The sequence below is a fragment of the Salvia splendens genome, chromosome 2 (genome assembly GCF_004379255.2).
Source record: "Salvia splendens isolate huo1 chromosome 2, SspV2, whole genome shotgun sequence".
Lineage (NCBI taxonomy): Eukaryota > Viridiplantae > Streptophyta > Magnoliopsida > Lamiales > Lamiaceae > Salvia > Salvia splendens.
In genome coordinates this window covers 34,405,328-34,420,251 of record NC_056033.1, presented here as the reverse complement: position 1 = coordinate 34,420,251, position 14,924 = coordinate 34,405,328, and the positions used below count along the sequence as shown (strand labels likewise).

Below are 14,924 nucleotides of genomic sequence, written 5' to 3'. Positions count from 1 at the left end.
TCGAACACGAAGTCACCCTTGACGAGCTCAGATTCCAAATACTGTTTCCTAATCATGGGAATCTTATTGAGCCCGCCCTCGAGCTCGTCCAACGGTTCTACCCGAGGATGAGGAATTACGGACTTCGGCCCTCTCTAGGAAAAGTCCGGAGCCGCTGTCCTTTTGTAAAAAAAGAAGCGATTTTTCCACATCGGCCATTTGGTTTTACAGAAGGCTCTAAAGGGCTGTAAAGGGATCAAGTAAAACCAGGATCCCTTTCTCTTAAACTGAAAGAAATTAAGGATTGCCCTCAGAGACAGATCCTGTTCTAGTCTACGCAGCTCGGCAGCAAAGGCCGGTAAGTGCCTCCAAGAATTTGGAGTCACCTGACCTAAAGGAAGTTGGAAAAAATCAAGAAGCTCTACAAAGGCGGGGGGAAGAGGGAAACGAAGCCCGCATTCTAAGCAGGCTTCGTAAACGGTGGCATAACCCTCCGGCGGCGAGTTAGCCCTATGAGTGTCGTCGGGAATCACCACTAACCCCCCAGGAAGAAAATATTTTCTGTGTAAGGATATCACAGTATCCTTACTCAAAATGCTGTGAAAATATTCTACCGTCTTCTCCCCGGACTTTTTCCGGCCAGGAGATCCCTTACCCCCCTTCCTACCACTACCTGATTCAGAAACAGTTTCAGCAGAAGAAGACATGATTCTTACTCTTTGATGGTCGAAAGTCTCTGAAGAAATTCTTGAAGAAGCGGAAGAAAATTTTACGAAAAAGAGAGAGAATGCAGAAGAAATAATCGCAAAAGTGCTCCAATGATGAAGAAAGGAAATATTTTTCAAATTCGTCGCACCGTTTCAAATCCCACTTTTTCTGGATTCTCTGGCCGGATTTGCTGTCACATTTAATGCAGACACGTGCAGAGCACGTCCCCTGCCTCCCCCTTACACTTATCCAAAATGCCGAAGTGATTCACTTCGCTTTTCGGGGGGGTGGTGATGGGATACGAACTAAACAACTAAACAATAATTGCGAGCCCAATAGCAGTGACGGCCCATCAGCCCAAAACCCAAGAAAGAGTATCAGTTCGGCACAACCAAAGAGTTCGGTCACAGCAGCTCGGTAAAAGCCGACCAATCGAGCTCAACTCTCAGATCGGCAAAAGCTGATCGGCAAAGTCAGTTCGGCACAACCAAAGAGTTCGGTCACAGCCTATAGCTCGGTAAAAGCCGACCAATCGAGCTCAACTCTCAGATCGGCAAAAGCTGATCGGCAAAGTTCAGCAGTTCGGTCTCAGTATTCGACCGAACAAGGAGATAGTGGACCCATGCAGGATCTCCACGACCTCCATTACACCCACGATCTATTTAGTGGTATTAAGCAGTTATCAACCCCCTACCAGGGCTGCAAACCACGATCTTAGTTCGAATGTATAAATAGAACTTAGATCAGATAGATCAAGGTGAAGTTCTCTAGATCCTGAATCTCATATAGCAAATCAGTATTGTAATCTGTAAGCGAGATCAAGCAATACAAATTTGCCCTCTTTTCTTCCCGTGGACGTAGATTTACCTCAGTAAATCGAACCACGTAATTCTCAGTGTTGTGATCTTCATTTATTACTTGCATTTATTCCCATCAAAAATTCGCCAAATCATCAATATTATTCATTTGTGATACGCATCTTATATTCTTCAGTTAAAGAGGAAAACATTACATAGGTTGGATTTATTAAATTTTATCAAAATTTTAGGTGATTAAAATTTTCTCCTTGCGCCGCGTTAAATAAATTCTTTTAACTTATCCGTGTACCTTAATTTATTAATCGGTGTAAGCCATGTAAATAAGCAATGCGAACAGTTACTATTTGGGTATGCATACAGATTTAAATTTTTTAAAATATAAGCGAATTGGCTTTTAGAAAAATATGCACATTGACTTTTTAAAAAATACAACCCCAAAAAAAATTGGATTTAAAAAAGATATAATTTATTACGAAACATGCAATCAATATTTTAATTTTAATTTCTTAAATATTTAAAAATATCTAAAAATCAGAATAAATACATAATTCATAATTTTTTTAAAAAAATCGGATAATTCGGGTATACCCGATCAGGTATCGGGTAACCCGATATCCGATAATCCAAAAATCCATTACCCGATCCCGATCCGAAACCCGAAAAATCGGGTTTCGGGTATCCAATTACCCGACTTTTTCGAGTTTAGATATCGAGTATCCAATACCCGATATCCATTTTGACAGGCCTAGATACAGACGTGCAGGGAGAGATTAAAATCTCGCAACTCATTTTTCTTTTTCTTACCTCAAATTCATTGTATTAATTCTAAATCCAACCCACCAAAACATTTTTATATTCTAAATTAAAATCTACATATTTCTAATCTCTTTATCTACTACCATTATCTAATGCAACTAATGGAATCTAATTTTACTCATGACTTTTGTATCATTAGACAAGAGGTGGATATTTATGCGATTATCTCGTTTAACTTTCTTTATTTTCAATATTAAGGGTTAACAACACAATATAGGCTTCATTAACAAAACACAACATAGTAAAATATGTTAAGAATAAAATAATACATTCATGCACCACTTTTAGTGAGATGTCAGTTTTCTGTCCAGACCACGAGACCGACTTTCAGATTTCAGAATATGTGGGTAAGACATGAGACTTTTAGGAGCGAGATTGCTAGAATCTGGGAGGCAGATACAGGTTACAATGGCATGATGAACCTCCATCTCAAACTTATCAGAACCAAGAACTTCTTAAAGGTTTGGAACAGAGAGATATTTGGCAACATCATCCAGAACCTAAAGGATGCAGAGCAGGCAGTGCTTGAGGCACAGATTTTATATGATACTGACCCGACCCCTGCACATAGAGCCGAATTCAGTCGAGTGTCTGCAGAGCTCATCATCACGGCCAAGATGGAGGAAGAATTCTGGAGGCAAAAGGCGGCGGTTAGATGGGCTGCTGATGGTGAAAGGAACTCCAAATTCTTTCATGGACGGGTCAGACAGAATAGAGTTAAGTCGAGGATACATACGGTCGAGTTTGGGGGGCAGGCACTGACGGAAGAGACAGAGATCAGAGAGTCGGCGGTCGCCTTCTTTCAGCAGCTTCTGACATCGGACGTGGGGGACCTTGTAGAGCCCGACTTATTTCTTATCCATACACTTCCAGACTCAGTTGATCAGGAGGCTCTGTGTTCACCGCCGCAGGAAAAGGAGGTTAGAGATGCAGTGTTTGGGATCAGTGGTGATAGTGTGTCCGGGCCGGATGGGTTCACTTCGTTGTTCTTTCAGTCGTGCTGGGACACTGTTGGGAGGGATGTGATTGCGTCTGTGGGAGACTTTTTCAGTGGGGCATTTATGCCCCGAAGCTTCACGGCGACCATGATCGTCCTCATTCCAAAGAAGCCTAACCCGGTCACTCGGAGAGATTTTAGACCGATCAGCCTCTACAATGTTACGAACAAGATCATCACAAAGATCCTTGCCTCGAGACTTGCACCTCTACTACCCCTTGTCATTGCACCGAATCAGAGTGGGTTCATCAAGGGCCGCCTACTTAGCGACAATGCTCTTCTGGCTCAAGAATTGATACATGACCTGGGGAAGGAGCTCTCGAGTAGAGGGAGGTCGCCCAATTTGGCTCTCAAGCTGGATATGGCAAAGGTGTATGATAGAGTCCAGTGGCCGTTTCTACTCAAGGTTTTGGAATCGATGGGATTCTCACAGACCTGGGTGGATATGATCAGGAGATGCATCTCGTCATGTTGGTTTTTTGTCCTGGAGAACGGTGGCCCGGCAGGCTTCTTTCAGTCATCCAGGGGGCTGAGGCAGGGAGACCCCTTATCACCTTCCCTCTTTGTGTTGGCGGCAGACTACTTATCGAGATGCCTTGACAGATTGATCAAGGGGGATAGAGAGATGGTCTATAGATGTCGGAAAAAGGCCCCCGTTATCACTCACCCCTCCTATGCGGATGGCATCATTATTTTCTCGAGAGCTCATAGAGAGGCGGTGGAGAAGTTGGTCGGATGCCAGGACCACTACATAGCCGTGTCTAGTCAGCTGGTTAACAATGGGAAGACACATTTCTACTTGGCGAACGAGCACATGGAGTTCGCTGACACTGTAGAGGAAGTTAGAGGATTTTAGATAGGGACAATGTCTTTCACGTACCTTGGGGTGCCGATTTTCCGAGGGGCGAGGAGGGAAAACCATCTTTTGCCACTTAGGCAGAGGCTGATGGACAGGATCCACAGCTGGTCCCACCGACATCTGGCTTTTGGGGCTCGTCTGGCTCAGATTAAGAGCACACTGGCCGCCATCCCGCTACACATCTTACAGGTCATGAGCCTTCTGCTTGGATTTCTAGACGAGTTGGAGCAGATATTGGCTAGATACTTTTGGGGCACAGTTGGAGAGAAGAGGAAGCTGCACTGGATTTCTTGGAGATAGATTTGCTTGCCTTTTGAGGAGGGTGGTTTGGGTATTCACCGCTTCAGGGAGGTGGCAGTGACTTTTGGGTTCAAGCTGTGGTGGAGACTGCTAGCTCAGGACTATCTCTGGGCCAGTTAATGACCCAGAAGTACAGTATCATTCCTTGTCATTTGCATACATCCCCTTGTTGGTCACATGATAGTCCTACTTGGCGTCGTTTGCATCGTATTTGGTCATACATGCATGAGTTTATTCATTGGTCCTTGGGTGAGGGGAAGATCAGCTTCTGGGATGATGTCTGGCTTGGGGCTAGCTCCATCCGGAGTCTGTTCATCCCGGGAAATGATCCTCCCCAATCTCAGGTCGTTGCATCATATTGGAATGAACATGCATGAGATGAGGATATGCTGCATAGTTTATCTTTCAGGTTTGGCGTACCTCTCGATGTGATAGAACAGATCAGAGCCACGCCGATCGAGTTAGGGGCGAAGGATGTGAGGCGGTGGAGTCTGACTAGCCATGGCGAGTTCTCTGTGACCTCAGCCTGGGAGAGCATCCGGACTAGACTGCCGAAGAGGGAGATTTTTGGTCTTATTTGGAACCATGGGTTGACTCCTACCATGTCGGTGTTCATTTGGAGGTTACTGTTTGGTAGGCAGTTGGTGGATGAGAAGTTGCAGGGGAGGGGAATTGAGTTAGCGTCTAGGTGTCAGTGTTGTAGGTCTCCTTCGGTCGAGTCTCTCAGCCATGTCTTTTTTTCGAGTCAATCGGCGGTTTCTGCATGGGAGTATTTTGATGCCTGGTTTCCTTCCTCGCACACAACAATTCACACGAGCACCGATATTGCACTTAGACTAGGTCACTAGCGGAGGTCTTCTTTCCAGAGGGCTCTCGCCATGCATATTAGCTTTCTTGTTCCTTGTTTTATTGCTTGGTTTCTTTGGACGGAGGGGAACGGCTGCAAGCATGGACGTCGTCCTTTTCGTCATTCACATGTTATTTGGCAGGTCACTCACCATCTGCATGTGCTAGTTCTGGCCGGCAAGATCACCTCGACTCATTGGAGGGGATGCTCACCGTCGGTTGATTTAATGCCTTTCTCCCCCAGACAGCGTGTTCTGTGGTCGCTCATGGTCCTATGGCATCCCCCTGATGTACCTTGGGTGAGGCTGAACACAGACGGTGCCTTCTCTACATCGACACTGGCGGCGGGAGAGGGAGGATTGGTTCGTGGTTCTGATGGAGGCCTTCTGCAGGGTTTATATGCTCCGATAGCTGCATCATCGAGCTTTGAAGTGGAGCTTTTGGCTCTGATTCGGGGTTTGGAGATGGCTATGGAGCTTTCTACTCACATTTGGATAGAGCTGGACTCAGCGGCTCTGGTTAGTTTGTTGTCATCTAGACACTTTGGCTCTGCGGATTTTAGACACCATATGGCTTTGATCCGGAGCATGACAGCTCAACGGCATGTTCGATTCTCACACATCTACAGAGAAGGAAACAGGGCTGCTGATTTTCTGGCAGGTAGGGGTGTCCAAACCACTGCCCTTACATATTTTGACCAAATCTCTGCGCCACGGTATCTGAAGGCGCTAGTTAGGATGGACCAGCTGGGATATCCTAACTTCCGTTTCCGACGTAGAGATGTGGGTTGATCTAGCTCTTCTGGTGGTTGGTTTTGGGCGTTTTTCGTTTCTCCCTTTAGTGTATTTAGTCATCTTTTTTCCACTTGATAGAATGGAGGATCCCGACTTGTGGGACCTCTACTTTGCACCTTCATGTTCTTATTTAGATCTTAGTCATTTTTGGGCTAAGATCATGATGTTGGAACATTACATTTTGATCGTATTTACGGGTTGGGGGTCTGCCTAAACCCCCGCCCACAAAGGGCGTTTTTGTTTAAAAAAAGCATAAATTAATACATAATGAAAATAAATAAATAACATAAAAAATAAGAATTAAATTGGGCAGGATACGGACCCTTTTAGAACAAATTATGATGCATACTCAACCACTTGGGCCGATCTTAGGCAGGCACCCCTCCAAAGTGCAATGGAGGTCGCCAATCTAGGCGATGGCCATTATGGTTCGTCCATTGACCTCATCAAGATAAGCATGTACCTTAATTTTCTTTTCTCACTTTAATGAATTTATGTTCTCATACTCCATCTACCACAATTCCAATGTGGGATTTGGTAATTAGTTTCTCACTTAATTAGTTTGGAAAAATACCCATTGATTGCAAGTGGGTATACAAAGTGAAGTACAATGCTGATTCTATGTTGAGAGATATAAAGCTAGATTATTAGCCAAGGGATTCACACAACTTGAAGGTGTCGATTCCTTGGACACATTTTCTCCAGTTGCAAAACTCACAACTGTTAAAATGATGCTGGCTCTAGCTGCTATCAAGGGATGGTCTCTGACTCATTTGGACATCAACAATGCTTTCCACTATGGTGATCTAGAAGAAGACATTTATATGACATTACCACCGGGGCTTGAAGTGGACTGGATGGCTGTTGAGGGGGCTACACCAGATTCAACTTTAGTTTGCAAATTGAAGAAATCCTTGTATGGTCTAAAACAAGCTTCAAGACAATGGTACTTGAAACTGTCAGAAGTTCTTAAGGATTTTGGGCTACAACAGTCAGCGTCCGATCATTCTTTCTTCTGTAAATCAGATGGAGCAGCTGGATTCTTTGGCATAGTGGTATATGTTGATGATATCTTGGTTGCCACCACTGATCCAGAAATGACTAATAGCTTCAAGGATTTCCTCACACAACACTTCAAGTTAAAGGGTCTTGGAGTCCCAAAATATTTCCTTGGACTTGAGATAGCAAGAAATAAGAAAGGAATCCAAGTTTGTCAAAGGAAATACACCATGGATCTTCTTAAAGATACAGGCTTCTTGGGATGTAAACCATCTTATGTTCCCATTGATCCAGTTAAGAAGTTGCAGCTGGATTCAGGTTCACTTTTAGAAGATGCTTCTAAATATAGAAGACTCATTGGAAGACTGTTGTATATGTGCATAACTCGGCCAGATATCACCTTTGTTGTACACAAGTTGAGTCAATATGTGTAGAAACCTTGCATTGAACACTGGCAAGCAGTTGAAAGAGTTCTGAAATATCTCAAGGGAACTCCAGGTCATGGATTATTTTACTCCAGCAGCAGCAAACCTACTCTGAGCATATTTTCGGATGCAGATTGGGCAGCATGTCCAGATACCAGGAAGTCCATGACTGGGTATTGTCTATTCCATGGAAATTCTATGATTTCTTAGAAGGCTAAGGAACAAAATACCATTTTCAGATCATCTGCTGAGGCATAATATAGAGCTATGGCTTAAGCTACGTGTGAGATAGTATGGGCTACAACTATACTTGAAGACTTTCGAGTAAAAGTTGAGAAGGTAGTACCGTTGTATTGTATAATCAATCAACTATATACATATGCTCTAATCCCGTCTTTCACAAGAGGACTAAGCATATAGAGATCGATTGTCACATGGTTAGAGAGAAATACTTGAAAGGGATCATCAAACAGTTGCATATTAGAAATAATTGGCAACTGGCTGATATCTTCACCAAACCCTTGGGTGAAGCAACTTTTACTTCTATCTTGAGCAAGATGAACTTTAGCACTATATATGGTCCATCTTGACGGGGCATGTTGAAGATAGTGAGCGTGATGCATATTTCATGCATGCATGATTGAGGGATGGTGATACACGTTGGAAAGCAAGGTTGAGCAGGAGCCACGTCACTCACACGTAGACTCCCAGTCATCATAAGTTTGAACGGGTGACAAGTTAGTTAAGAGTTAGTTAGCTAGATATTTTGGTGGTGATCTTCACCTAGCTAGTATAAATAGTATAAGCTTTTTGATTGTAACATCATTATCTTGTATTCTCTCTTTTGATATCAATAAAAAGATCTTTCCTTCTTCTCCTATTAATGGAGTTCTGATTATCATTTTCTACACTCATTTCCAAATTCTCTGATTTCTAACACTTACGACAGCTGACTTTCCATTATAACTTTGAATTGATTGTCTAGTATTGTCGTCCATTTTTTTAGCTTCGATCTCTTTAATTTTATGAAGATTTCTTTTGCTTGAGAGTTTTGCGTTATTATATACACCCAAATTGCCATTTTCTTGTATAAAGAAATTCAGCTGAGTGAATGACATTGCAGTTGCAGTTATAGTAATAATAATTCTCTGCTTCAATGAAGAATGCTGATGGTCACAGACAGGTGGTGGAGATGAATGCTGAAAATCGGGGCTCGTGATCAAGATTATGATTATGCACTGATGAGATCGAGGCCTTGAAGATGTTGCAAGGATCGAAGAGGTTATTGATGAGAGGTCAAAGCACTTTGCCAGGACGAGTTTGTGGATGAGAGGAAGATGAAGTGTCATGAAAGAAGTGGAAGAGGATGATTGAAGATGAAGAGAAAAACCATGTTTTTTATTTATGTACTAGTAGTAATTGTTTTAGTGTTGAAGATGAAGATGTGGAAGTGGACGTAAACGTGAGCTCTAAAAAATACTCCTAATTCATTTTCCTCAAACTAATGAAACATATTATGAAAACCATTCTTCAATATAAGCTACAGAGCAACAACGTACTGAAAAAATGCACAGCAAGAAAATAGACAAAATGAGCGAGTCACATCATTTATTCATTTGTTCCTGTGGTATTATGTGAAAATATACAGTTTTATAATCAATAGGAGTATGAGTTTTATATCATTAAAAAAAAATCAGTCTCACATGAAAATTGCAAAGGTTTTAATATATTTAAACCTTCTACCTACTTGCATCATTTAATATACACTTCGAACATGGATACAAATAAGTCATGTTTGTGTAACTTAATAGAAGGTTTAACTTAATGCCAAATTTATAAGTTAGAAAAGGCAAAAAAAAATCACACCTAATAATTCATATCATTGAATTCAAGGCAAAACAATCTTCACATTAGAATAGGCAGGGGCCGCGCGAACGCTGGCCCCCTCTGACACAAATTATGACGTAGGCTCGACCACTTGGGCCGACCTTAGACAGGCCCCCCTCCTAAGTGCAATGGAGGTCGCCAATCTAGGCCATGGGCCTTATGGATTGCCCATCGACCCCGTCCAGGTAAGTATGTTACTTCTTTTCCTTTCCTCAATTTATGTAACCTCTCTTCTCATACTCCATCCCATGACCTTCCGATGTGGTATAGCTAGTTTCATGTTTTTCCTTCACAAAAACTGAGTTGAGAACTCATTAATTGATTACTACTATGGTATAGTAGTAGTACTAACGAGTTTTTATAGAGGGGAATGAATAAGAGGAAGTGATGGAACTCATTTCAGCAATAAGTTGTTGATGGAATGAGGAGTAGAGAAAATAACTTTTTTTTCTGAAATGAATATGTTGTCATTAAATGGAATATAATTGAATTAGTCAAATTAATTAGATTGGCTATCCAACACAGTCACGGTAATACATAACATAGTAGATTAATAAAAATTAGACTCGAATTGTTGGGGTTTTATTATTATAAACAAAACACCCTCCAAAAAATGGCATATGCTGCTTGAATTGCGACGAGCACACGGTATTCTTTAGTAAAAGGCGAAAGAATAGTTCGCTATGTGGTCGACGCGCAGCTGCGTGAATTTGGGGAAGGAGCAATTATAGATATTTATTAAGAGTGGGCGTGGAGCGTTGTTTCGTGTCTTAGCGATGTGGGAAGACAAAATGTGGTATTTGTTGGTGTGATGAGTGAATATTTCACTTGTACTATTATGGAGTACCAAAGCGCAGCGACCAGATTTCAAACAATCTCCTTCCATTACTACAGGCACAGCTACTCGAAATTTTAGATGCTCGTGTATTGAGGCATGGATGTTTCAAAATGTAGAGAGAGATAGATATCATATGGATGAATTCATTGATGGAGTGGATGCACTGTCTTTATCCGACAAATAAAGAATCAGCCTTCGTATCTACGTCCAAACGTTGGACCATCCCACACGCACTCTTGCCTGACCTTCAAGAAAAGATGTTGATGGAAAAACATAAGGAGAAGGGAAAGTGGACGTAAGCTGAAACCTCCACACTGAGAAAAGTTCCTAAGGAAAACTAACAACTTCAGCTATCAAGGAGTGATTGTAATAATTGCCTTTTAACTTAAACAAAACGGAGCTAAGATTCCAAACAACCCCAAACAGATAGTGATAGCACCGCAAACCCACAATATAAAAAATTATCAAGTGCACACAACCAACATTCATAATATTGAAAAGCAGTGCTCAGATTAAAAGGTATACGCCGCAGCATTTCACATACGCAAAGTCGAGAAATTAATCTTTGCTAAACTCGAGCCTTAGAGCCTCCACAATATCACATAATAGCCAATAGGCTAGTACTAGGACTAGCCAAAAACACCGTCTGCCACATCATCAAGGACTTCCTACAGTCTGCCACATCATCAGGACTTCTCACAGCCCAGTAATAGGCTAGCACTAGGACTTAAGGCTGACAATTTTTGGCACGACACGAACCCGCACGAAAATAATGGGTATGTGTCAAAGCTTATTGGGTTCGTTTCCTTATCGTGTCGACACGATAACGATACGAAAATTTCATGTCGTGTTCGTGTTACACGTTAGAAAATAATATTAATATATTATAATATTATTATTTATTTTAAATTTTAAATTAGATTCGTGTCTTGTCGTGTTCGTGTCGTGTTTGTAGAATGATGGTTTTTTTCTTTGCTGGATTTTAAATCAGATTGTGTACTTAGATTATAAGTTTTTAATCTTATTGTGTTATCAGGTTCCTTTCGTGTTATCAGGTCGTATTATTATTGTGTCGTGTCATATATGTGTTGTTATCGTGCCGTGTTGACCCGGAGTGGTTCGTATCGTTAATGAGTTTGTGTCGTGTTCGTGCCTGAGGGTAGTGGGTCGTGTTCGTGTTCATGTTTGTTGTTTTCTTAACGGGTCGTGTTCGTGTTAGTTGTTATCGTTTCGTGTAGCTATCGTGTTGACAAGATAACGACACAACACACACGATTTGCCACCCCTACTAGGACTAGCCGACGCCCTAGCCCTCCCGAGAAAAAACAAAACACCAAAAACAACAACAAAGAAATGAATTGGAAAAAAAAAACATAGGAAAAAATGAAATGGGAATATGATATTTTTGAAAAAAAAATTAAAATAAATAAAAAAAATCGGCTAGCCACTCTTGTCCGCGCCCTAGCTCTAGGGCGTTGGTTTTTCGTCCGTCCTTCTAGCCTAACGCAATAGCGGACTAGCCGAACGCCCTAGCCGCACGCCGATGGCGAAGTGTTAGCTCATTTTGATCAATTTCCCCGAAGTGGCGAAGTGTTAGCTCATTTTGTACTCATTGCGTGTCACACTTAAAAAAGGGCACATATATAATGTTGGTTGGCCTAGAAAGAAAAACAAGTGAGTATGGATGAGATGAAGAAAGTAAAACAAAATACTCCACCCCGTATCGGAATAAAAAAATACAAACGACGTTTTTATGGTTAAAAAACGAACACAGCCTATATCTCTGGGTCTCTAATACGAAACACACTTCACTTGAGATTTCATTTTAATGGGCTTTTTCATTTATACTGTGGTAGGCTTCTCTATAAACCAATTACTACTTGGACGTGAATATGAACATAATTTTAAGAGATTTTATTTTATATATAAAATGGAGAGAAAATATAATTTTATATTAACGTGTAACAAAAAAATTTCAAAAATGAAAATGAAAAATTTCGTAGGCAGAGACTTTCTAATTCCGGTTTTTCTTTAAGTCGAGTCCAACAGGATGTCGTTTGTGCCTGCTTTGATTCGGCAGAAAAGGTTGGCCATTCTTGGACAATGCTCCTTCCAAACCAATTCCATATCACGCGCAGAATCCCACGCTTCCTTCTGGAATCCGGACGCCCACCAGCTGCTCGACGAATTGCCCCAACGCGACGTAAAATCAGTGACAGCTTTGATATGCCAATTTGCGAAACAAAATCGACATGCAGAGGCCATTGCTTGCTTTACAAGAATGCACCTTTTCGACATCAAACCCAACGAGTACACTCTCGCTACTGTCATTCACTCCTCCGCTGCCCTCAAAGACCTCCGCCTCGGCAAACAGATTCAATCCTACGCTGTGAAAGCCGGATTATGCTCCAACGTTTTCCCAGGCAGCGCCATTTTGGATCTCTACGTCAAGTTGGGCAGTTTTGACGCCATTCTGAGAGCTTTCGAGGATATCAATCACCCAAACGTGTTCTCCTACGCCTCGTTGATCCGTGGCTACACGAAGGAAGGAAGATTAGATGAAGCCGGGGATGTTTTCCGATCGATGCCCGAGAGGAATGTGGTTTGTTGGAACACCATGATCAGCGGGTGCAGCCAATCGGGGAGGAACGAGGAAGCTGTGAATCTGTTCAATGAGATGTTCAGAGAGGGCGTTAATCTTCCAAGTGTGGATGCTTAATCTTCCAACCGCAATGATGCAGAAGTGGTCGCCAGCCAAAGTACAAAGACCTACAGATTCTCTGGCAAGAGGATTTTTAAACAGGAGGCTAAAGCTGTAAAACATAAGACTTAAATTGGGCAGGGGCCGCGCGAACGCAGGCCCCCTCTGACACAAATTATGACATAGGCTCGACCACTTGGGCCGACCTTAGACAGGCGCCCCTCCTAAGTGCAATGGAAGTCGCCAATCTAGGCCATGGGCCTTATGGATCGCCCATCGACCCCGTCCAGGTAAGTATGTTTCTTCTTTTTCTTTCCTCAATTTATGTAACCTCTCTTCTCATTATAGAGGGGAATGAATAAGAGGAAGTGATGGAACTCATTTCAGCGATTAGTTGTTGGTGGAATGAAGGAGTAGAGAAAATAACTTTTTTTTTCTGAAATGAATCTGTTGCCATAAAATGGAATAATTGAAACAGTCAAAATAATTAGATTGGCTATCTAACACATAACATAATAGATTAATAAAAAATTATACTCGAATTGTTGGGGTTTTATTATTATAAACAAAACACCCTAAAAAAAATGGCATTTGCTGCTTGAATTGCGACGAGCACACGGTATTCTTTAGTAAAAGGCGAAAGAATAGTTAGCTATGTGCTCGACGCGCAGCTGCGTGATTTTGTAAAAATAGAAGTATCCTATATTTATATAGGTTGACGAGTAGCCTTGTTTCGTGTCTCAGCGATGTGGGATGACAAAATGTAATGTATTTGCTTCATCTGTGTATGAATTGGGTAGACTGCTCGCTCCATATGATATTGAAGTGGATGATTGAGGATGAAGAGAAAGACAAATTTTTATTAATTTTAATATTTTTAAAACAATATTGTTTCGTTAGATTTGTTTGAATCAATATTGTTTGCAAGGATCGAAGAGGTTATTGATGAGAGGTCAAAGCACTTTGCCAGGACGAGTTTGTGGATGAGAGGAAGATGAAGTGTCATGAAAGAAGTGGAAGAGGATGATTGAAGATGAAGAGAAAAACCATGTTTTTTATTTATGTACTAGTAGTAATTTTTTTAGTGTTGAAGATGAAGATGTGGAAGTGGACGTAAACGTGAGCTCTAAAAAATACTCCCAATTCATTTTCCTCAAACTAATGAAACATATTATGAAAACCATTCTTCAATATAAGCTACAGAGCAACAACGTACTGAAAAAATGCACAACAAGAAAATAAGACCAAACGAGCGAGTCACATCATTAATTCATTTGTTCCTGTGGTATTATGTGAAAATATACAGTTTTATAATCAATAGGAGTATGAGTTTTATATCATTAAAAAAAAATCAGTCTCACATGAAAATTGCAAAGGTTTTAATATATTTAAACCTTCTACCTACTTGCATCATTTAATATACACTTCGAACATGGATACAAATAAGTCATGTTTGTGTAACTTAATAGAAGGTTTAACTTAATGCCAAATTTATAAGTTAGAAAAGGCAAAAAAAAATCACACCTAATAATTCATATCATTGAATTCAAGGCAAAACAATCTTTACATTAGAATAGGCAGGGGCCGCGCGAACGCTGGCCCCCTCTGACACAAATTATTACGTAGGCTCGACCACTTGGGCCGACCTTAGACAGGCGCCCCTCCTAAGTGCAATGGAGGTCGCCAATCTAGGCCATGGGCATTATGGATTGCCCATCGACCCCGTCCAGGTAAGTATGTTACTTCTTTTCCTTTCCTCAATTTATGTAACCTCTCTTCTCATACTCCATCCCATGACCTTCCGATGTGGTATAGCTAGTTTCATGTTTTTCCTTCACAAAAACTGAGTTGAGAACTCATTAATTGATTACTACTATGGTATAGTAGTAGTACTAACGAGTTTTTATAGAGGGGAATGAATAAGAGGAAGTGATGGAACTCATTTCAGCAATAAGTT

The 14,924-nt window shown here is 41.4% G+C and overlaps 1 protein-coding gene, 1 long non-coding RNA gene, 5 other non-coding genes and 1 pseudogene across 7 annotated transcripts; 2 read left to right on the top strand and 6 right to left on the bottom strand.

Moving 5' to 3' along the window:
* Positions 1 to 6,427: 6,427 nt before the first annotated feature.
* LOC121793255 lies at positions 6,428 to 6,576 on the bottom strand (annotated as a pseudogene).
* Positions 6,577 to 8,398: 1,822 nt separating this feature from the next.
* Positions 8,399 to 14,147, top strand: LOC121792357. Its single transcript, XR_006048868.1, has 2 exons — positions 8,399 to 8,822; positions 13,906 to 14,147. It is a non-coding gene; the product is annotated as an uncharacterized LOC121792357 (long non-coding RNA).
* LOC121793186 lies at positions 9,461 to 9,621 on the bottom strand. Its single transcript, XR_006049025.1, has one exon. It is a non-coding gene; the product is annotated as a U1 spliceosomal RNA (small nuclear RNA).
* LOC121793270 lies at positions 10,013 to 10,130 on the bottom strand. Its single transcript, XR_006049092.1, has one exon. It is a non-coding gene; the product is annotated as a U5 spliceosomal RNA (small nuclear RNA).
* Positions 11,762 to 14,147, top strand: LOC121792355 (pentatricopeptide repeat-containing protein At5g42450, mitochondrial-like). The gene is made up of 2 exons (XM_042190266.1): positions 11,762 to 13,257; positions 13,712 to 14,147. The coding sequence occupies exon 1, from the start codon at positions 12,317 to 12,319 to the stop codon at positions 12,983 to 12,985; it is 669 nt and encodes a 222-aa protein (XP_042046200.1). The 5' UTR covers positions 11,762 to 12,316; the 3' UTR covers positions 12,986 to 13,257; positions 13,712 to 14,147.
* Positions 13,105 to 13,265, bottom strand: LOC121793175. The gene has a single exon (XR_006049016.1). It is a non-coding gene; the product is annotated as a U1 spliceosomal RNA (small nuclear RNA).
* LOC121793276 lies at positions 13,523 to 13,640 on the bottom strand. Its single transcript, XR_006049098.1, has one exon. It is a non-coding gene; the product is annotated as a U5 spliceosomal RNA (small nuclear RNA).
* Positions 14,148 to 14,544: 397 nt separating the features above from the next.
* Positions 14,545 to 14,705, bottom strand: LOC121793235. Its single transcript, XR_006049069.1, has one exon. It is a non-coding gene; the product is annotated as a U1 spliceosomal RNA (small nuclear RNA).
* Positions 14,706 to 14,924: the final 219 nt, after the last annotated feature.